Genomic DNA, 23,871 nt, shown 5'->3' with positions numbered 1-23,871 from the left:
CCTACCCCTGCGGATGCGCCGTGATGGTTAGTCAGTTAGGAAATAAATACATTGAGAAAAATGATTTTAAAAAAATATATAATTGAGGTATATAATAAAAAAACAACTTTACAGCTTTTTCCACTTTTATTTTATTTAACTATTGACTGGGTTTTGTCGTTACCAATATCTTCAGACTGGTGGGAGGCTAGACAAAATTCTACATTTTATACACAACAAGGCAGGGGTTGAAAACCATGATAATACAATTCTCCTGACAAAACTAGTTTAATTTAAGTAGTGTATTATGATAATAAATAGATATACAACATAGTAAGAGTTCAAAGCAGGAGTTTATATAAATTTGTTCAAAGAAAAAGGTTTTCACAACTGAATCTAAATATAATTTATATTTGAAGCACTAACTTTGTGATTTTCCATTTTATAATTAAAATGTAACTTTGTTTTAAAATCACTATAAATATATTAGTATAACTTAATAATAATGTCTACCGGTTTCGAAGCTAACCCCTTCTTTATCAAGACTGATGTACTAATGTATTAATCAGTTTTGATAAAGAAGCGGTTCATGGATTAATGAATTGATCAATGATTAAAGAAAACACTTGTTTTTTACCACTTGAGTTTTATTATAGACTACATGTTTCAGAAGTTAAACTTCCATCATTCAGGTCTGTATAATAACTAAAATATAAAATATAAAATTGTTCTATAAATAAGGAGAGGGGAAAGTAAGGAAATAATATATTGTTTCAAAATTCTTCACCTTTGCTTTCCATTTTTCCTTTGTTTTCAAACTCCGCCCTTGACTAACCCCTTCCCCTTACTTTCCCCTCACCTTATTTATAGAACAATTTTATATTTTAGTTATTATACAGACCTGAATGATGGAAGTTTAACTTCTGAAACATGTAGTCTACAATAAAACTCAAGTGGTAAAAAACAAGTGTTTTCTTTAATCATTGTAACATGTCTTACCACAAAGTTAATGCCGAAACAATAAATAAAAATGTATTGATCAGTCTTGATAAAGAAGCGGTTAATGTATTTATGTATAATGGTTACTGGATAAATGTATTAATCAGTCTTGATAAAGAAGCCGTTAGCTTCGAAACCGGTAGACAATTTTATTAAGTTATAATAATATATTTATAGTGATATTTTCAATATTGAAAGCATTAACTTTGTGGATCATATTGATTTATTATTTTGAGAAATAAAAAGACTTTGTGTTTTGATCCAATCACATTTTTACTAACCAACTAGTTTCGGCAACAACCTGTTGCCCTCTTCAGGGTTTAATTTATGACCATAAATTAAACCCTGAAGAGGGCAACAGGTTGTTGCCGAAACTAGTTGGTTAATAAAAATGTGAGTGGATCAAAACACAAAATATTTTTATTTCTCAAAATAATATATTTATAGTGATTTTAAAACAAAGTTACATTTTAATTATGAATCTAAATAATGGTGAAAAGCCAGATAAAATTATATTTTATGTTAAATGTTATGTACATAACAAGGGAGGGGTCGAAAACCATGACTTTATACAATTTTTCGTGTGGTATGATTTTAAAGCAGGTGTTTATACAAATTTTGATAATGTAAGAATGTATCTGGAACCGCTGGTTGACAGCTCCTGCCGCACTGTGCTCCTCCGGAGGGGAATTCGGTATTCTCTGAAATGCAAAATTCCCGGCAGTTACTTCTTATCGACAGGACATGAACCCTGAGCAATTTTTGACCAAAACGACGGCCCCTACGTAAAGTACTCTATCTGCAAATCTGTTACTTTACAGGAGAGAGCTTAGAAGATTTTTTCAACGTATTTTTATTTATTAATTAACGGTTTTATCTGAAGTTCTCAACTAGTATTTCACATTTAAAAACACGATAAAATAATGTATTAAACTTTATTCTTTGTCAAAATTAAGTAGATAGCGTTTTAGGAGTTAAATTCATTTTGAAAATTCGATGTAGATAGCGTCTTATACGCCTGAAAACTAGGCGTAATTTATTTTATAATTTTATTTTGTTTGTTCATATATCGCTCACTCCTTTCAAGAACGTCATAATCAAAAATCGACAATTTTCAGTTGTGCATGTTTTCGGAATGCCCAGAAAAGGTACTATATCCCAGCAAAAGAGACATATTTTTAACTTAATATTTACCCGCTACAGGGCAGAAAATGTTTTTGCATTTTAAAGACAAGGTATTGTTTAATTTTTTTTTTTTTAAAGTAAGTATTTTTCAAATGGAGAAAAAACCTTCAGGTTTTACCTAAAAAGATCTGTTGCACAGTAAAAAGTTCAAGAAGTGGCTTGATATTTATTTTTAATACATTGTGTTATATTTTTAAACTTTAAAAACGTTCTCCTGAAAAATCAAGTTTTTTTATTTATGACGTTCTTGAAAGGAGTGAGCGATATATAGATAACGGTCAGTTGATAACATACACCAAATATCTCAAAATTGACAAAAATGTAGTTAGAGCACTTTACGTAGGGCACAACGAAAAGATAATATTTGACTAAAAATGCAATTTTGATAAAAAATCAATTGTCAATAAGAAAACTATTTTTTTAGTATATAATAATTGGGCCCCTAAAATTTTGAGATGGAGCCCTTGGAGGAAATAAGAGACGTCGGAAGACCTCAAAAGAGATGGTCCGAGGACATAGCCGCCGTGGAGGTTAGAAACTGTAGGAAGAGCTACCGCTATGTTGAACAATATCTCATCGGATATTGATGTATTCCATGTGTCTGAAGGAGTTTTCCGAAGTTGGATTCTTCTACACCTTTAGCAATAGTATTCTTGATTATTTTCTATTTTTGTTAATGTATACAATTTAAATTTAAGTTTGTAATGTGTATATTATCTATAAATCAATTGAATTGAATTGAAACTGGCTGTAAGCAGCAATATACCAAAAAAAATTTAAGGACATGGAAGAGGCCTATATCCAGCAGTGGAGGGCAGAATGCTAAAGAAGAAGATAATTAAAAGATGTATCTTCATTTAATATATAGATTTGGCGTTTAATTTGTAGAACTCCATCTTGATGTCTACATTAAATGTTAAAATCAAACACTGATTTTTTAAATCTTCCAAGGTGTATTTTATTGTTTAAAACACAAAGAATAAAGTTTATGACAATCGCCTGGTTATGGCATTTTCAAACGAATGTCATTAGTTTGAAAATGTTATAACTAGGCGAAACAATTGTCACAAAATTTATTCTTTATGTTTTTTTTTAACAATAATATACAACTTAGTAGACTCAGACAAAAATCAGTGTTTTATTTTAACATAACTAACTAACCATCACGCCGCTTCCCACAGGGGTAGGCAGAGAGAATAGAACGCCGCACCACTCTGTCTTTGCAAACACTCTTCGCCTCTTCCACGTTCATGCATCTCCTCATACATACCCGCCAATTATTACGACTCCTAACCTGACCACTTTCAAGTATTTGGCATACCTGATCGTGCCATGCTTTTCTCGGTCTTCCTTTGCTCCTTTTTCCAATTACATTCCCCTCATAAATTTGTTTTACCGTTCTCTCCTCACTCGTTCGTTCCACATGTCCAAACCATCTCAACACACCTTTCTTAATTTTATCGATAATGCTTATCTCAGCTTCGCATTCCTTCCTTATTTCACTATTTGAACATCTATCATACATCGTTTTGTCACACATTCTTCTGAGAGATGGCATTTCGACTGCATTCAGTCTACTTTCATCCTTCTTTTGCCAACTCCATGTTTCACTTCCATGCATTAGAGTTGGAACCAGGAATCCGTTGTGCACTGCCAGTTTAGCTTCCGCTGATAGGTTTTTATTTGCTATAACTGATTTCAGTGCACCATTCACTTTGTTCCCAGCATTTTAAAAATTTATTTTAACATTTAATATATAAATTAGATGTTTTTTCAATTGATTTAAATAAAAAGTGATATTTACTAAGTAAAAGTTTTAAAAAAACATTAATTTTTACATGCAACTACTACCTGTATATATATAGCTTCGTTCCAGAGTCCAGGGGTTCTATTCTGAAACTCGTCAGCATCTCACGTGTTATCGCGTCGCTCGCTCCTTGTCCAAAAGTTCCGGACGGTCCTCTGGTCGGATGGTGACATCTCGCTTCCGACGCTCGGACACCGTTGATGTCTTGAAAAAGACAGTCCGATGTCCTCGAAAGTACGTAGATTGTCTCAAAAGAGACATTTTGTTTTGAGCAAGTTCTCGCCAGTTCGATTGCGATCCATTTATTAGTGTTGTGCGGCCCCAAAATAATTTTTTTTAGTTGCTGCTTATACATTTTTTTTCTTTTCTTTTAATTCAAGACATTGAACAGAAGAAAACAAAAAATAAACAGAAAAGAAAAACAAACGAATAACGGACATATTTTTTTCCGAGTGTATTTTTTTTTCCTCGTAAAAATCACAAATTCATAATTTTTTTGTTTAAAAATAATCTTGGTGATTTTTTAAATTTTTTCAAAATCAGCAACTTTTGGGGCCGCTTGTGTGTTTTGTTTTTTTTTTAATTTTTTATTAATTCATAATATTTTTTTTTTTCAAAAATATTTTTTTCAAACAAATATACATACAATTACAGAAGGAGTGCTTCCTTCGCTAACTCTAGCTTTATACAATTCTAATAATTTGCTGCGAGTACCTAATTTTAATTACAATCTGAATGTGGGTCATTTGGTAAACATTTGTATCAATTTTAAAAACTATTCGATTACAGAAACAAGCACAAAATTGTAAATTTAAGACATTTTATATACGAATTCAATTAATACTTAGTTGGCCGTATTGGTTCCTCGAATAAATCCGTGACAACAAGAGCAAGACACGAGAAAAGACAGTGGGTTGACGATGTTTTTTGCAATTCGTTTGAAGCACCCATTACCATATTTTACAGAATACAAGACCCACTTGTTTCTTCAAAAAATTGCCTTAAAAATTCTTTTTCAAACCCTCGTCCGCACCCGATGGTGCATAGGGCACTGCATCATACACACGCAGTATTATCTTGATTATTAGTTAATACATGAAGGAAAGGTGGTCGCCCTCCGCTTCAGGTACCAGTCCAGGGTAATATTGAATAAATATTAGACTGAAAAAATCAGTTATATTTATTTGGCAATCGAATCCCGGGAATCGAACCCGGGACCTCCAGAACGGTAGCCGAGCGTGCTGACCATTACACTACGAAGGCGGACATTATAACATTTAATTTATATTTGAAGCACTAACTTTGTGATTTTCCATTTTACAAAATGTAACTTTGTTTTTAAATCACTATAAATATTTTATTATAACTTAATTATAATGTCTACCGGTTTCCGCTTCTTTATTTAGCTAGACATTTTATTAAGTTTTAATAAAATATTTATAGTGATTTTAAAACAAACTTGCATTTTAATAATAAGTAAAATTTAAATTCAAAATGGATAGATTTTATTACAAAATTACTGCCAAATAAATTAGTTAACAAAGTCTATTGCTTTGATTGCCATTTTTCTAGCGAATTCGGAACATATGATTTATTAAAATTGAATTTTCAATCTCAAACTTGCCAAACTTGAATACTTTACTTGGTCAGAAAAACTCCCGCTGTTACATCTTCATCGAATCGATGTTATTGGAATAATTATCGTTACAATTTTGTACTTGTCTCTTGTAATCTATTAAATTACAGCCTCTGGCCATTTTAAAATATGATTGCCAAGTATAATGGCCAATTATTACTATTAAAATATTGCTTCAAAATACACGACGGCGCCATCTCTCGCGAGGCATTAAACATTGTAAAAATCTGATCTTAAACTTTTCCTAATGGTGCCAGAAACTCTCCGGTGATATGTATTTAGCACACCACATGAAAATGTGATTTAAAAACATGAAAAAGTTAATACATTTAAACGTTGCTTTTATTGACCATAGTCGAAGTTAAAATGTTAACAATTTTGTAATGTTAGCTCCGGTAAGTGCCTAAAAATGAGAAAATTAAAACATCGCAAGTAGACGCAATAGCTGGCGTAGCGGCACAACCACCACGGAGGACGACTTGCGTGCTACTGAACGGAGATTAGTATAAACAGAATCAAGCCACATGTACAAAAGCACGGCACACACGCACACACACTGGGAAACTCTTGCGTATTGGTGATTCTATCTCCAATTTTTTCATAAATTATTTGTTTCCGTTGCTGCAAAGAATGACTTTATATTATAATACTTTTATGTAATACGTAATTGTATTACGGAGGAATACAGAAATTCTAAGAATATATCTACTATATTTTATATAGATATTCTCATTTTTAGAGTCAAATTGTAGTAAATACATATCACCAAGAAGGAAAGGTTAAAATAGCTTCACACGTCACATTTTGCACCATTCGCCTTTTTCGTAGCACCAAATCGATGGAGCATCATCATGTGTTTTATTTAAAGGCGAGATGATCAGTCTCACGGTCTGAGTGACATGCCAACATCCGCGATGTCCAAACATCCGCGCGAAACACTCCATTGCATCTGGGTGACGAATCCCGGACCTCTCGCGTGATAATCAAACACGCTAAACACGGGAGACATACTAAAATACAGACTAATCTAATTTCCTTATAAATATTTCAAAAATTTTATTGCAATGGAATACACTTTATTTTTAATTTTTTTTTGACCCGCTTCAAAAAGCAGGTAATAAAAAATTGATTATAGACTATATTATCAGTTTTCATCATATTATAATTTTAGCCAGTGACTGTAGTTCGGTTTTACAATTATCAATCTATTAAAAGCATCCTCACAGAAATTTCTAAGATAAAAGTAGAAATTAATTTAAAAATCAAACAATAAAACACCTAAATAATTATTAATAAAATGATATTTAAACATTCTCAAACTGCGACGATCTAATTGCCGAATTTTTGCAAATCATGCAAACGTTTTTCGTTAATATTTTACAACTTAAAGAGAGAATGTCACGCGGTACGTGTGATGCATACATTTTTAAATTTAATATTTTAAATGAAATAAATTATGTTAACGATAAATTCCTAGCATTAAAGTAATATTTTAAATTAGAGTGTTAATAAATTCATCACTCATTGAAGAACGCATTTGTTTTGGTGCAATTTCCGGTAGCGTGTTAGCATCACATTAAAGATAAGATATATTAAATGGACAAGGTTCATAGGAAGGGAATATGAAATTTTGACATTTGTTGGCTTTTACGGCCCATCCAACATGTCTTGGGGGTTTCGCCACTCTCGGGTTGAATCCAGTGTTGCGAGTGCGAATGCCACATTTTGAATAATGCGGAACTAGACATTTGCTGGGTTTTACGGCCCACTCGACATGTCATTGGGGTTTTGCCACCCGAGGGTTAAATTTAGTATTATTAACATTTTGAATAATGCTGAAGTTGACATTTGCTGGCTTATACGGCCCACCAAACATGTCTTGGGGGTTTTGCCACTCAGGAGTTGAATTGTTACGAGTGCAAATGCCACATTTTGAATAATGCTGAAGTTGACATTTGCTGGCTTATACGGCCCACCAAACATGTCTTGGGGGTTTTGCCACTCAGGAGTTGAATTGTTACGAGTGCAAATGCCACATTTTGAATAATGCTGAAGTTGACATTTGCTGGCTTACACGGCCCACCAAACATGTCTTGGGGGTTTTGCCACTCAGGAGTTGAATTGTTACGAGTGCAAATGCCACATTTTGAATAATGCTGAAGTTGACATTTGCTGGCTTATACGGCCCACCAAACATGTCTTGGGGGTTTTGCCACTCAGGAGTTGAATTGTTACGAGTGCAAATGCCACATTTTGAATAATGCTGAAGTTGACATTTGCTGGCTTATACGGCCCACCAAACATGTTTTGGGGGTTTTGCTACTCAGAGGTTGAATCAAGAGACTGATTTTTTTTCCTTACACACTTGTAAGTTCTAGTGTTGAAATATACAGAGATAATGTTCAAACACATCAATTTCATTGACATAATTACTCGAATACGCTAAAACGTGATATCTAATACATATCAAGTTAGCAAAACAGCGCTTTGTACTTCAATCTGTCCAAGTTTAGAAGGATCGTCTTATACGCCGTCTGTCCTTGTTTAAATCTAGTTGACGCGAGTCGTCTTTATCCTACAAAATACAGCGACAATTGCACAGAATGCATCGAACTCTAAGCGCATTACTAATGTTTCTAGCAAACGTTCCGTTTGATCACTAAATCTACAGCTACGTACGGCATGGTTAAAAGAACTGCAAGGCACAAAATTATTTATACATACAGGGTGTTATATTCCCATGAATCTTTAGCGGGTGTTCCCCAAACGGTCACAACCTAAGATAATCGCACGTGCCATTCCCAGTTTTTAGGATCACGGTGTGTGTGCGATTCTGAAACCCGCTATAATATATGGTTCTCTAAACGAGACACGCCAAAACTTACGAATATCACACGTCCTATTCCGCAGATATAGAAGGCGGACTTTATGATCGCAGTGTGTACGCGATTCTGAAACCCGCTATGATACATGGTTCTCTAAACGAGACACATCAAATCTTATGACAATCGCAAGTGCCATTCCACAGATTTATTATGTGGTATTTACGATAGCGCTGTATCACGATTTCAAAACCCACTATAATACATGGTTCTCTAAATGAGACACATCAAATCTTATGACAATCGCAAGTGCTATTTCACAGATTTAGTATGTGGTATTTACGATAGCGCTGTATCACAATTCCAAAACCCACTGTAATATATGGTTCTCTAAACGAAACACATGAAATCTTACGACAATCGCAAGTGCCATTCCACAGATTTAATATGCGGTATTTACGATAGCGCTGTGTCACAATTCCAAAACCCACTGTAATATATGGTTCTCTAAACAAGACACATCAGATCTTACGACAATCGCAAGTGCCGTTCCACAGATTTAGAATGTGGTATTTACGATAGCGCTGTATCACAATTTTGAAACCCACTGTAATACATGGTTCTCTAAACGAGACACATGAAATCTTACGACAATCGCAAGTGCCATTCCACAGATTTAGAATGTGGTATTTACGATAACGCTGTATCACGATTCCAAAACCCACTGTAATATATGGTTCTCTAAACGAGACACATCAAAATTTACGATAATCGCACGTGCCATTCCACAGATATTTACGATCGCGATGTATCGCGTTTCCGAAACCCACTTTATATGGTGGAGAGAGTGTATAATGCAGAAAAAGATTGGTATTATCAAAATTTATTTTAAAGTTTAAGGCATATGTAATTCGACTATTTTGAGGAACTGGCAAAAATCCTAATTACAAAGGTCGAGGTTTGATCGGGGCCATATAATTTGTATGATAACCGGGACTGTCCCGGTCAATCCGGGATGTCCTAGCTACGTATGCCGCCGATATACTAGTCAACCCTCGATCGTCTACGACAAACTAATGGTACCGTAAGAGCCCCAATAAAAGACAAGGTCAAAATCAAGAGAGTGAAAATCTTGTGGTACATTTGTTTAACATGACATTTTACTGATGATTCAATATATATGGGACGGATTATCGAAATTCCTAGTGATAAACAAGTTTTCTTTCGTAATAAAAAAAAGGATCTTGCATGGATTGATAAATAAAAGCGTCTCTGGATAGTAAAATGATGAGTCTATAGTTGGCTTTGGATGGCTCAGAGCTGAAGTTTCTATGGAGCAAATTACTATGGTATATAAAATGTCCGCCTTTGTCCGCCTCCGTAGTGTAATGGTCAGCACGCTCGCCTACCGTTCTGGAGGTCCCGGGTTCGATTCCCAAGGGGGGTAAAATAAATATAAGTGATTTTTTCACTGTTACATTTATTCAATATTACCCTGGACTGGTACCTGAAGTGGAGGGCTGATCACCTTTCCTTCGTGTGTAAACGATCAAGATAACACTGCGTTTATATAACGCAGTGCCCTATGCACCATTGGGGTGCGGATAAGGGTTTTATTTTTATATATTATATATATAAAATAATATGAAAACCTCAGAGATTTATCAGCATTTCTTCCCCATGTTATAATGGATAAATTTAAACGTTGTGTTTCACTCTCTCTCGCTGCTCGCTGATAGTGTTTGAAGGAGACGTGTATTTACCAGTGCTTACTATTTGTTATTTTATTATGATTTTATGTTATAAGACTTTTTGTTTCTCTATTAGTGTTTTCATTAGTCTATTTTTATATAAGATACTGTATATATGTATTATCTTAAAGGCTTCAGCCGTTCAATAAACAAATAAACATGTCCAAATTCGTTGCAAGACATGACCCCACAAGATGGACCCCTAAAATTTTAAGACAAAGACCTCAGGAGAATAAGAGAGACGTCGGAAGACCTCAAAAAAGATGGTCCGATGACATAGCCGCTGTGGGGGGTAAAAACTGTCTGCAAACAGCTACCAGCAGAAAGAAATGGAAGAGGTCTATATACAGCAGTGGATGACACAAGTCTAAACAAGAAGAAGAGATTTATTACATATGTTTCGAATAATTTAATAACTTAATTAAGTGTGGAGACTTTGGCAGAAAATTTTGTCTTTTGTTTGGGGTTATACGGTAATATTCATACAGAACATATCTACATTAGTATAGATACAATATTTTATACTCCAAATGGAATCTAATTCACTTATCGGATGTTAAATCCAATCAATAAATAGCCTTAATTTCATATAATTTGTAAACTGTCTACATTAGTTCATAGAACTTATACGTTCATTGCATATTATGTAGTAGGATTTTCTTCCAATTACTAGTTTACGATTGATCCACAGAAATCGTCATAAAATAGAAGAAAATTCCGTAAAAGTGTACGCGATTCTCATCTGTGTTGCAAGGGGCAGATTTTTCCATAGACTATATTCTTTATATTTATCGAGATTAGGTACTGGTTGATACCAGGCCAAGCGTTATAATACACGACACCTGAACGTTGCAACCTTTGGAAAATAAACACTAGATAGTTTAGTTGATCCATAGAAATCGTCATAAAATAGAAGAAAATTCCGTAAAAGTGTACGCGATTCTCATCTGTGTTGCAAGGGGCGGATTTTTCCATAGACTATATTCTTTATATTTATCGAGATTAGGTACTGGTTGATACCAGGCCAAGCGTTATAATACGCGACACCTGAACGTTGCAACCTTTGGAAAATAAACACTAGATACTTTAGTTGATCCATAGAAATCGTCATAAAATAGAAGAAAATTCCGTAAAAGTGTACGCGATTCTCATCTGTGTTGCAAGGGGCGGATTTTTCCATAGACTATATTCTTTATATTTATCGAGATTAGGTACTGGTTGATACCAGGCCAAGCGTTATAATACACGACACCTGAACGTTGCAATTTTTGGAAAATAAACACTAGATAGTTTAGTTGTGAAACTTTTTTTGAAAAACGTAATTTGGTTGTTTTTATAAACCATTTATGTCAATTTGTTAAAGACGTCAATGACTCTCCTAATGTCAAAACAATAAAATAAAAATTACATTGAAATGGACAGATTTATTATGTTTCATTGGCGGTGCCTACTTTTTATTTAAAGAGAATACGGCTTATTTTCAATATATTTAAATAAAATTCGTATGAGATTACTTTTGCAAGCACTATCATATACAAAATATAGTAGTATTTCCGTTAATAACTTCATAAGTGGTCTTATACGGAGCGTTCTATTTGCATATTCAAATCATCGCGTTATCCTACACAAATTTAATATGCCGAATGACTAATTTTATTACATGTTATTCTTTGAAGAAATTAATCATTTGTTCGCAAATTTATCAAAAGTAGATTTGAAAACAAGTCATGTTTATATTAACAAATTCAAAAGTGTTCTTATACGGAGTGTCGCGTTATTCTACACAAAGTTAATATGCCGAATGACTAATTTTATTACATGTTATTCTTTGAAGAAATTAACCACTTGTTTGCGAATTTATTGATGTAGATTGAAAACTAGTCACATTTATATTAATAAACTCAAAAGTGGTATTATCCGAAGTGTCGCGTTATTCTACACAGAGTTAATATGCTAATGACTAATTTTAATACATGTTATTCTTTGAAGAAATTAATCATTTGTACGCGAATTTATTGATGTAGATCTACTCATTGACTCAAAAGTGATCTTATACGGAGTGTTCTATTTGCATATTCAAATCATCACGTTATCCTGCAAGGTTAATATGCCGAATGACTAATTTAAAAAAATGTTATTCTTTGAAGAAATTAATCATTTGTTCGCGAATTTATTGATGAAGATCTGAAAACTAGTCACGTTTACATTTACAAACTCAAAAGTGGTCTTATACGGACGGTTCTATTTGCATATTTAAATCATCAAGGTATCCTACAAGGTTAATATGCCGAATGACTAATTTTAATACATGTTATTCTTTGAAGAAATTAATCATTTGTACGCAAATTTATCAAAAGCAGATATGAAAACAAGTCATGTTTATATTAATAAACTCAAAAGTGGTATTATACGGAGTGTCGCGTTATTTTACACAATGTTAATATACCGAATGACTAATTTAATATATGTTATTCTTTGAAGAAATTAATCATTTGTTCGCGAATTTATTGATGAAGATCTGAAAACTAGTGACGTTTACATTAACAAACTCAAAAGTGGTCTTATACGGAGGGTTCTATTTGCATATTTAAATCATCAAGGTATCCTACAAGGTTAATATGCTGAATGACTAATTTTAATACATGTTATTCTTTGAAGAAATCAATCATTTGTTTGCGAATTTATTGATGTAGATTGAAAACTAGTCCTGTTTATATTAACAAACTCAAAAGTGGTCTCATACGGAGTGTCGCGTTATTCTACACAACGTTAATATGCCGAATGACTAATTTTAATTCATGTTATTCTTTGAAGAAATTAATCATTTGTTCGCAAATTTATTGATGTAGATGGAAAACTAGTCATGTTTATATTAACAATCTCAAAATTGGTCTTATACGGAGTGTCGCGTTATTCTACACAAAGACTAATTTTAATACATGTTATCTTTTAAAGAAATGAACCGTTTGTACGCTCGGGTCTCTAGTATCTCTCAACACTGTTTGGATAGCTACTATGGACTTTGAACAGGCGTAGACAGTGTCCGGAACGGCTAGCGCTAAATGTCTCTGGAGGATGAGGATTTAAACAAAGCATTCGGCGGCGCGGGCGGTGGTCAACGTCTCCAAGAGCGGTCCTCCTCGTCCTCTTCTTCGTCGTCCTGTAGCAGGATGTCCTCCGACAGCTCCACTCCGCTCTGCGGAAGAGAGATACATCCGATTGTACAAGGGCTTGACAAACTTAAGTAAGTGTGAGCATTATTAACAAGTGTTTCCTTAATCAGAGGAAGACCGAGGAAAACATGGCACGATCAGGTATGCCAAATACTTGAAAGTGGTCAGGTTAGGAGTCGTAACAATCGGCGGGTATGTATGAGGAGATGCATGAACGTGGAAGAGGCGAAGAATGTTTGCAAGGACAGAGTGGTGTGGCGCTCTATTCTCTCTGCCTACCCCTGCGGGGAAGCGGCGCGATGGTTAGTTAGTTAGTTAGTTTCCTTAATCATATTATTTTTTGACATCTCATCAAAGGTGAAGAAGAATATGGAAGTCTGGGCATTTACGGGGCTGACGACCGTCATAGGCTGGTTTAACACGTGTAACATTCACCAACTGTACCCATTATTGACAACCACACTACTCAAATTCTTGGAAGTTCTATATATATAAACCTAAGCCCCGTAAATGCCCAGACTTCCATATTCTTCTTCATCTTTGATGAGATGTCAAAAAAATAATATGAAAGTAGAGATAATCCAGATTTTGTGAACCAGTATTTAGACACACTCGAAATGTTGTAAATTATTTTATTTTTGTTTCGGCATTCAATTTGTGATAAGACATGAAGAAATTATAAAAGAAAAACACTTGTTTTTTTTACCATATGAGATTATTTTGCTACCCCACTCTTTATTTATAGAACAGATAATTATTTATTATGTTTTAGTTTATATTTAGACCTGAAGATGGAAGCATAGCTTCCGAAACTAGTCAGCATAATAAAATAAACTAGGCATGATAAAAACTAAAATGTGGTAAAAAAACAAGTGTTTTTCTTTTACAATTTTAAATAATTTTTAGTAGGTAAGTTAGGTGATAAAAAATTGAGGGTTAAGCCACTTTTACGTTGATGACCTAAAACATTGTTAGGAGTGGGCGAACTAACCTCAAATTCAGTCTCGTCCAGCGCGGAGCCGCTCTCTTCGGGGGCTTGCGGCTTGTCGGGGGCCGCCGGAGGCCCGCCGAGCTCCTCGGGGCCGGCGGGGGCGGGGGGGGGCTGCACGGCCGGGGGCGGCGCCGCCTGCCGCTTCATGGGCTCCATCCAGGTCACCTGCGGACACAACGCCCAAACGGAAGGTCAATATGATGCGTGGCACATATAGTGTAAGGAATGTGGGTCTTGAAGTTTCCCACATTTGTATTAACACATAAATTTTACGGCGCAATCATTCTAACAACTTGAACTATGACCCTGTGCGCCCGCTAGCGGCAGGGCACGGGTGGACGCAGGGAATGTGTATACCATTAGACTCAACCCTTATGAGATTGACGCGAAGGAGACTGCATACACTTGTTCTTGTACTGCTGTAGCAACCTGTTGAATAAACCGATTGCATCCTAATTTTTTTGTCCGCCTCCATAGTGTAATGGTCAGCACGCTCGGCTACCATACCGGGTTGGATACCCAGGGGGCGTCAAATAAACATAAGTGATTTTTTCACTCTAATATTTATTCAATATTACCCCGGACTGGTACCTGAAGCAAGGGTTAAACGATCAAGATAACACTGCGTTTATATGCAGTGCCCTATGCACCACTGGGGTGCGGATAAGGGTTTGAATTACCGATACCCAAGCCCCGTAATATTATTATTATTTTTTTTTTACAATATTATTCTATAATTTTTACATTATCATATGTTTTTGATAAACGCCTCACTAAACATAGCCTATATCTAGATACATAGTACCCATATAACACAAAACAAAGTAAATTGATGTAAACAAAATTATAAGTTTATATGAACAAAATACACATTGCAACAATAACTGCCCGCTGTTGGCTGTGTCTATCTCAGTGGGGTGTATAATTAGGGGTGATGAACGAAACCGCCCAATGTGCCAAGTGAGTTTTGCGAACTCCCGCGAAATTTGCATGTGTGAGATGTCGCTTACTCCTTTCAACAACGTCATAAATAAAAAAAATAGATTTTTCAAAAGTTTAAAAATATAATACAATGTATAAATATCAAGCCACTTATTGAACTTTTTACTGTGCAACAGATCTTTTTAAGTAAAACTTGAAGGTTTTTTCTCCATTTGAAAAATATTAACCGGATCCACGTGGCTCGCATAACCGTATGTGTTTTCACAAAACATTCCCTGTACGCGGCTGACATAACCGTTTGTGTTTTTACTTTACTCCAAGTTTCGAACCTCAGTTCAAGTTGGAGGGATTTTTTCATGGTGTGGAACTTTGGATAAAATAATACATCAATCCTTGGCCTTATGACATCTGTTGAAATATCTGACTAATAATTTGTAACATCACAAGTATAAATAAAAGAACAGATCCCTGATTTTTCTTGCGGTCGGTAATTAGTCTGCGCCATAATCATGCCCTATATCTGTCTCACTCTTGACGCTACGCATCGCCAGTGGGTAAGAGTGACACACGATGCGTGCTTCGATTTTTTTATGTTACGATCTTATTTGTTTATATTACGATATATTTCAAGAATAATGTGACACGAGTGTATTATAGAGTACCAAAAAGGCACAATGAATCCCATTGAACGTTTTTACTTAGGAAAATAAATATTTTTTTAACTAAATACATGATAAAAGTAATCATTTAAAAAACGGCGAAATGCCGCGCACGGGCGTCTCTCAGGAACAAAGTGAACGCGGTTAAAAGGTTAAGTTTATAAAAAAAAAAATTAAATACTACCTTTTCTTAAAAATGCAAAAACAACACATTCTGTCCTGTAGCGGGTAAATATTAAGTTGAAAATATGCCGCTTTTGCTGGGATATAGTACATTTTCTGGGCATTCCAAAAGCATGCACAACTGAAAATTGTCAATTTTTGATTTATGACGTTCTTGTAAGGAGTGAGCGATCGGGTTTCGACAACAATGTGTTCCCGTATCGGGGGCAAGGGAAGAGGATAGAGGTTCGGTATGGGCAGGGGACATGTCGGGGCACTTACACTCAGAGTGCGGTCGTTGAATTGCTTCCCCTTTAGGAAGGCGAGCTCCGCAAACTTGCGCGTCTCGTACTGGATCCACAGGCTGGGCGTCTTGGGGTCTACCACGCGCCGGGTGACCTCTCCGTATTGCTGTCGAATAAATAGAAAATTTGAATAGATTTGTAATCATTGACTGAAATTATCAATGACTTTTGCCCACATATTTTTTTCTATTAAGCCTCCACTCGTTTGCGATCGATTTTAACTCTAACAAACAAATTACATTGTAATAACAAAAACATAAAGGATACAAGAGGCGATAGAGTTAGAAGCAAAAAAATAATGATACTTTGAGGAAAATATAAAACGAAATTGTATACAATCTTTCCAGTAAAAAAAAATGTGCTCGTGTAAACATGGCTTTGAATCGCTCGCCCTTGAAAAAATAACTGTCCTTTTATATCAGGGATGAAGTTACTGCATTTGTAATGGCATAAAAGGGTGCGGACGGTATTCTTAACTTGATTTCAATTTATTTTACATATTATTTTTTGACATCTCATCAAAGATGAAGAAGAATATGGAAATCTGGGCATTTACGGGGCTGACGACCGTCATAGGCTGGTTTAGTGATCACTTTACACACGTGTAACATTCACCAATTCTACCCATTATTGACAACCACACTAATATAAGAGTTTCTGCTTAGTAAAAAGCTTCTTTACATCTCACCAATAGATGTTTCTAGTGATTCAAGAACAAGGTTTCTAAATCGGTTCATATATATAGAACTTCCAAGAATTTGAGTAGTGTGGTTGTCAATAATGTGTAGAATTGGTTAATGTTACACGTGTGTACACTTATATAAGAGTTTCTGCTTAATAAAAAGCTTCATTACATATCACCAATAGATGTCTCTAGTGATTCAAGAACAAGGTTTCTAAATTGATTCATATATATAGAACTTCCAAGAATTTGAGTAGTGTCAAGTTCAATAATGGGTAGAATTGGTGAATGTTACACGCGTGTAAAGTTATCACTTAAACCAGCCTATGACGGTCGTCAGCCCCGTAAATTCCCAGACTTCCATATTCTTCGTCATCTTTGATGAGATGTCAAAAAATAATATGAAAATAACTCCTGTAATTGGAGATAATCCAGATTTTGTGAGCAAGCATTTGGACACACTCAAAATGTTGTATTTTACATATTATTAACTTATATATTATTAACTTATATTCTCAGCGTGACATTAAATATCTTCTTAGTATAGCTAGCAATGAACGTCTTAACAGGCGGCTCTCCTTTAAAAACACCTCTCAATCCCTAGACGATGAAGAACGATAAGAAGAATTATAATTGATTGTCCGCCTCCGTAGTGTAATGGTCAGCACGCTCGGCTACCGTTCTGGAGGTCCCGGGTTCGATTCCCAAGGGGGGTAAAATAAATATAAGTGATTTTTTCACTGTAATATTTATTCAATATTACCATGGACTGGTACCTGAAGCGGAGGGCTGATTACCTTTCCTTCATGTGTAAACGATTAAGATAACACTGCGTTAATATGACACAGTGCCCTATGCACCATTGGGGTGCGGATAAGGGTTTTATTATTATTATGGATAAGATGAATGAGTGATAATACTAACGGCAAAGTGTTGCTCCACGGCGGCCTGGTCGTCTCCCTCGTAGCCCGAGATGAGCAGCGAGCGAGGCCGGTGGTCCACCGACTGGTTGACGAACATGCCCATCTTGGCGGCGGCGGCCATCTTGCCGAACTTGGCGCGCGTGGCCGCCCTGCAAGGGAAACTGCACCAATCAGGTATTTAACACGTCCTGTGCGTCCGACATATGAGACTAGAGTCGTATCGAATAAAGATAAGGATTCGTAGCCGGCTTTCCGTGTTTTGGAAACCTGAAGGAATACACTTAAGGCGGAGACTGACCGGAGCATTTCGTTGTAACGTAACATGTTGCGATGCGAGCATTCAGGCAGTCAGTACACCGAGCCGAGCTGCTCGCCGCTCCTCCCGAATGCTCCATCCGAAGTCGGATGCAACTTTAGGTTAGTACAGGGTTGCCAAACTGTGGGGAATTCCCTTAGAGTGCGGGGAATTTGTGGGGATTAGCACTATATTTTTTTTTCTTCATTTGGAGTAAGCAGTAATTTATTAAAATCACAGTACCAAGAATCACGTCTTCATCGTCCGACATTTTAACTACAGTACGAATGCAATGTTGCAAAGATTCATACAGATTTCGGGTTATTGATTCAGATTTTCAGATTTTTTGGTGTGACACATCGCTCACTCCTTTCAAGAACGTCATAAATCAAAAATCGTCAATTTTCAGTTGTACATGTTTTAAGAATGCCCAGAAAATGTACTATATCCCAGCAAAAGAGGCATTTTTTAAACTTAATATTTACCCGCTTCAGGGCAGAAAGTGTTGTTTTTGCATTTTGAAGAAAATGTATTATTTAATAATTTTTTAAAATATCCTAAATATTTTTCAAATGGAGAAAAAAACCTTCAGGTTTTACCTAAACAGCATTTTTCTTGCACACTAAAAAGTTCAATAAGTGGCTTGATATTTATTTTTAACACATTGCATTATATTTTTCAACTTTAAAAACGTTCTCCTGAAAAATCAAGTTTTTTTATTTATGACGTTCTTGAAAGGAGTGGGCGATATGGCAACACTGAGCACAAGGCCACTAGCGAGCACTGATCGCGGTCAGTCAGCGATGCCGTAACATCATAACGTAACATGCTCGCCGCAAGCGATGTTACGATGTTTTGTTAAGACAAAATGCTCCGGTCAGTCTCCGCCTTTAAAAATGATATGATTATAATATATGACACGATACATGTATATGTAATTCCTTCTCTGTCCATGCGGCCAGACTATGGAATGAATTACCTCTCCGCGCAAACAAATGCACCTTCTCTAATAACTTTAAAGAAACGTCTGAGACATTACTATTTATCATTAGAATCCTAACTGTCCATCAAATAAATATAAGTGATTTTTACACTCTAACAGTATTATTAAATTTTTAAATTTCTTTAGTTAGATTTTATGACATTCAATTTCAATTCAATTTATTCAATAAAAAAATAATATATACATAATAATAATAATAATAATAATAAAACCCTCATCCGCACCCCAATGGTGCATAGGGCACTGTGTCATATAAACGCAGTGTTATCTTGATCGTTTACACATGAAGGAAAGGTGATCAGCCCTCCGCTTCAGGTACCAGTCCATGGTAATATTGAATAAATATTACAGTGAAAAAATCACTTATATTTATTTTACCCGCCTCCGTAGTGTAATGGTCAGCACGCTCGGCTACCATTCTGGAGGTCTCGGGTTCGATTCCCAATATATACATAACAAACAATATTCAAGGCGTATATATTAAAGGTAAAAGTAAGCAAGAAGACTTAAAGGTGTAGAAGAATCCCGCTTCGGAAAACTCCTTCGGGCACATGGAACAGATCAATATCCAATGTGATATTGTTCAACATAGCGGTAGCTCTTCCTACAGGCATAACCATCGGCAGGCTGGTCCTGTGTATAGGAATGTGAAACAATCTATGCCGACGCTGTCTTAGGTAACTATCGGGAACATACAGACCAATGCTCCGGATAATTTCAGGATTCAGTACAAACTATTTTTACACTTTTATATCATATATATATTTACGTCTTCTTACAGTAAACAAAACATTTATTTTTAAATTCTTTCAGACTCTTTTCATTCTCCATACATTCAGGCATCTCATCATACATTTTCAAACCCTTATACATCAAACAATTTTGCTTCTCTGTTTTTTTTTTCGAAAATGGCAGTCTTATTTTCTCCTTATTTCTATTCAATATTACCCTGGGCTGATGCCCTAAGCGGAGGGCTGATCACCTTTCCTTCACGTGTTAACGGTCAAGATAACACTGCGTTTATATGACGCAATGCCCTATGCACCATCGGGTGCGGATAAGGGTTGATAATAATAATGTAATAATTGTAAAATGTGCCCTCGGCACGGCGAGCACTCAGCGAGGGCCCATTATTGTAATTTATGACTATTTGTATACAACATTTTGAGTGTGTCCAAATACTTGTTCACAAATAAAATGTTGTAAATAAATTATCTGGTCAAATTATAAGCTTAATAATAAAAATGAAAATGGTATTTTCTGGCGTTTCTCATGTGTGTGATTATAATCCAGGATTCGGATCTCACATACTAATATAAGAGTTTCTGCTTAATAAAAAGCTTCTTTACATCTCACCAATAGATGTCTCTAGTGAAGTTCTAGTGATTCATGAACAAGGTTTCTAAATTGGTTCATATATATAGAACTTCCAAGAATTTGAGTAGTGTGGTTGTCAATAATGGGTAGAATTGGTGAATGTTACACGTGTGTAGAGTGATCACTCAAACCAGCCTATGACGGTCGTAAGCCCCGTAAATGCCCAGACTTCCGTATTCTTCTTCATCTTTGATGAGATGTCAAAAAATAATATGACTATTTGTATGATGAAATATAAATAAATAAATAAATAAATAAATAAATAAATAAATAAATAAATAAATAAAAACTCACCCAATCTTTTTCCTCACTATCCAATAGCTGGCGTTGAAAAATATCAGAAATTAGATATATATATATATATATTTTTATTACAAATATAAAGGGCACGACTAATCTCATCACATTGCCTTCGTATATTAAACCATCAATTTGAAAAAATTTGCCATTCCATTCAAGTGTTGTGAATTCGGTGCAGTGCCCTAAGCACCATTGGGTGTGGATAAAGTTACGACCTAATACACGATAAACTGCAACTTAATTTTCTTTAAACCTATGTAAATGATTTTTTTTTTATTAAAATATAATTTTTGTACTAAAAAGTAACTTTTTCTTTAAAATATATCGTTTTGAAAAGAAAAGAGTTATTGAAGGTAAAGAATTTTTTAAAAAAGTCAAATTCCGATATGTATATATTTTATTAAAATCGCGACCGACCTCTTGTGCGGCCGTCCGCATTCTGAAATTGAATTCTGCAAATTCCCTCTTAAGATTTGTAATAATAAGATAATGTTTTGATGTGATTAAGTGCCCTTGGCTCCACTTGCTGTGGATAGGGTCAGAAGAAGAAGATGGTGTTGTTTCGTTATCCGGCGCATTTTGAAAAAATCCGGTCTCGCCGGTGCTGGATAGTCTCTTACCTCTGAGGAGCTCCGCGTCGCACTATTCCGGAATGCCGGATCCCGTGCAGGCGCTTCAGATCGGCGACCTTCCTGACCAGGTCGGTGAGGTCGTGGCCTCCCTCCTGTAAAAAGGTTGATATTTGTACTACAATACAGGCCATGCCTAAAGAGCCGTAGAGACAGATATAGGGCGTGATTATGGCGCGGACTAATAACCGACCTCGAGAAAAATCAGGGATCTGTTCTTTTATTTATCCTTGTGATGTTACAAATTATTAGTCAGATATTTCAACAGATGTCATAAGGCCAAGGATTGACGTGTTATTTTATCCAAAGTTCCACACCATTAAAAAATCCCTCCAAGTTGAACTGAGGTTGGAAACTTAGAGCAAAGAAAAAACACATACGCTTATGTCAGCCGCGTATGGGGCATGTTTTGTGAAAACACATACGGTTATGTGAGCCGTGTGGATCTGGTTAAATCACATTTTCATATGGTGTACAATATACAGTTTTTTAACACCTTAAGTTCGAAGTTTAATAAATAAATGAAATTCTAATAATAACCTGTTGCTTTGTGAACAAGTCCAACTCTGCGTCCAATATCTCCTTCTGCGCTTCTTCCTTGCTGCGGGGCCGCTTGATCATCGCGCTCAGCGCCACGTTTGCCTAAAACGGTAAAAAACTCATTTATAATTGTGGAAAATATCAATTACCAAAATACGAGACACAAAAACCAAGAAACAGAAATTTAGACACGCGTGATGACGGCTGATTAATAGACAGTATATTTACATATATATATATATATATATATATATATATATATATATATATATATATATATATATATATATATAAAAGTAAATGAGTCACATGTGCAAATTGTGATATTTTGTTAGTTGTGTAAAAATGGGTGAAATTGAAAATGTTTGTAATTTTTTTTAATTATACTTCTTTATATACTTTTTAGAGTCACACCCAGTGGATGTAATCGATCAAGGCTTGACTTGCTGCCTTTTACTTTTATATACATATTATATATATATACATATATATATATATATATATATATATATATATATATATATATATATATATATATATATATATATACATATATATATATATATATATATATATATATATATATATATATATACATATATATATATATATACAGTGAAACCTCTATCTCTATAGGGACCTATTAAAATAAACTATGAATGCGGGAAAACAATGAATGCGGATTAAGAGGTCAATACGCAAATAGATACGACCGAGTAAAGATACCGTCCTCCCAATCTGCATAACGCTAAAATTCTAAGAAGAATACATGTTTTAGATGCAAAGTTTTCGGCTTTGCAAATAGTATTTTTTTCAGCATCGGTTATTGAATGTGCGTTGTAGAAAGTTTTCTTTCAAAGAGTGTGCACGCTTCTGCAAATGCAGATACAGGCAGCGGCTCCTTTTCATCAATATTGACCTCTCCTGCTATCGGTTACCCAAGCTTTCGATAGTTTCTATCCCATACGTTGCCGTTGAATGTAAGAAAATTGGAAATAATGTAAAAAAAACAGACAAAATGTATTAAATATGCAGCTTAATTTGAACGATAAATGCGGTAAATGGTGATAGAGAAACGATCGAAGCGGTTTAGTTTAGTATGAAATGAAGTCGGGAGGAAGAAATAAACGACACATCCGGGAAAACGATTATTCGAGGAACGATAGATAGAGGTTTCACTGTATTATATATTTTTTCCAGCAGTGTGGTAGTCAATCATAAGTAGGATGGTGAAATTTTTAGTTAAATTTTGTACTTGGTGAAAGTGAAAGTTTACTTGGTGAATGGTGAAAGTTACATGTGTATCAACACTTTATTTACTTACGAATTTTTTACGACTTTCCTTAAATACCATGCAAATTTGTACTACTAGCAAAATTTGCACATTTTAACAAAAACATTCATAATTTCTGAACCAATTGTTTGATATTATTTTTTGACATCTCATCAAAGATGAAGAAGAATATGGAAGTCTGGGCATTTACGGGGCTGACGACCGTCATAGGCTGGTTTAAGTGATCACTTTACACACGTGTAACATTCACCAATTCCACCCATTATTGACAATCACACTACTCAAATTCTTGGAAGTTCTATATACATGAATCAATTTAGAAACCTTGTTCTCGAATCACTAGAACTTCACTAGAGACATCTATTGGCGAAATGTAAAGAAGCTTTTTTACTAAGCAGAAACTCTTATATTAGTATG

General features: G+C 35.1%; 1 protein-coding gene across 3 annotated transcripts in view; it reads right to left on the bottom strand.

Annotated features, from left to right (window-relative positions):
• Window positions 1–2,426: 2,426 nt before the first annotated feature.
• swm (Zinc finger protein swm) overlaps window positions 2,427–23,871 on the bottom strand; it is a 63,987-nt gene continuing 42,542 nt past the window's right edge. Inside the window, exons 19-25 of one of the 3 annotated variants that reach the window (XM_088259207.1) lie at window positions 22,161–22,262; window positions 21,612–21,715; window positions 20,986–21,012; window positions 18,018–18,165; window positions 16,389–16,517; window positions 14,344–14,508; window positions 2,427–13,375 (exon numbers count right to left, since the gene is read on the bottom strand). In XM_088259207.1, coding sequence (XP_088115333.1) covers window positions 13,295–13,375; window positions 14,344–14,508; window positions 16,389–16,517; window positions 18,018–18,165; window positions 20,986–21,012; window positions 21,612–21,715; window positions 22,161–22,262 — 756 coding nt within the window. In that variant the 3' untranslated portion in view covers window positions 2,427–13,294. Of the gene's footprint in view, window positions 13,376–14,343; window positions 14,509–16,388; window positions 16,518–18,017; window positions 18,178–20,985; window positions 21,013–21,611; window positions 21,716–22,160; window positions 22,263–23,871 lie in introns of all 3 variants that reach the window. The other 2 variants (XM_088259208.1, XM_088259210.1) reach the window with 2 other exon arrangements.

This window comes from Brachycentrus maculatus, unplaced genomic scaffold (assembly GCF_059751285.1).
Source record: "Brachycentrus maculatus isolate JH-2025_06_01 unplaced genomic scaffold, ASM5975128v1 h1tg000114l, whole genome shotgun sequence".
Classification (NCBI taxonomy): Eukaryota; Metazoa; Arthropoda; class Insecta; order Trichoptera; family Brachycentridae; genus Brachycentrus; species Brachycentrus maculatus.
Note: the sequence above shows the minus strand (reverse complement) of the source record. Positions and strands in the feature narration are given on the sequence as shown.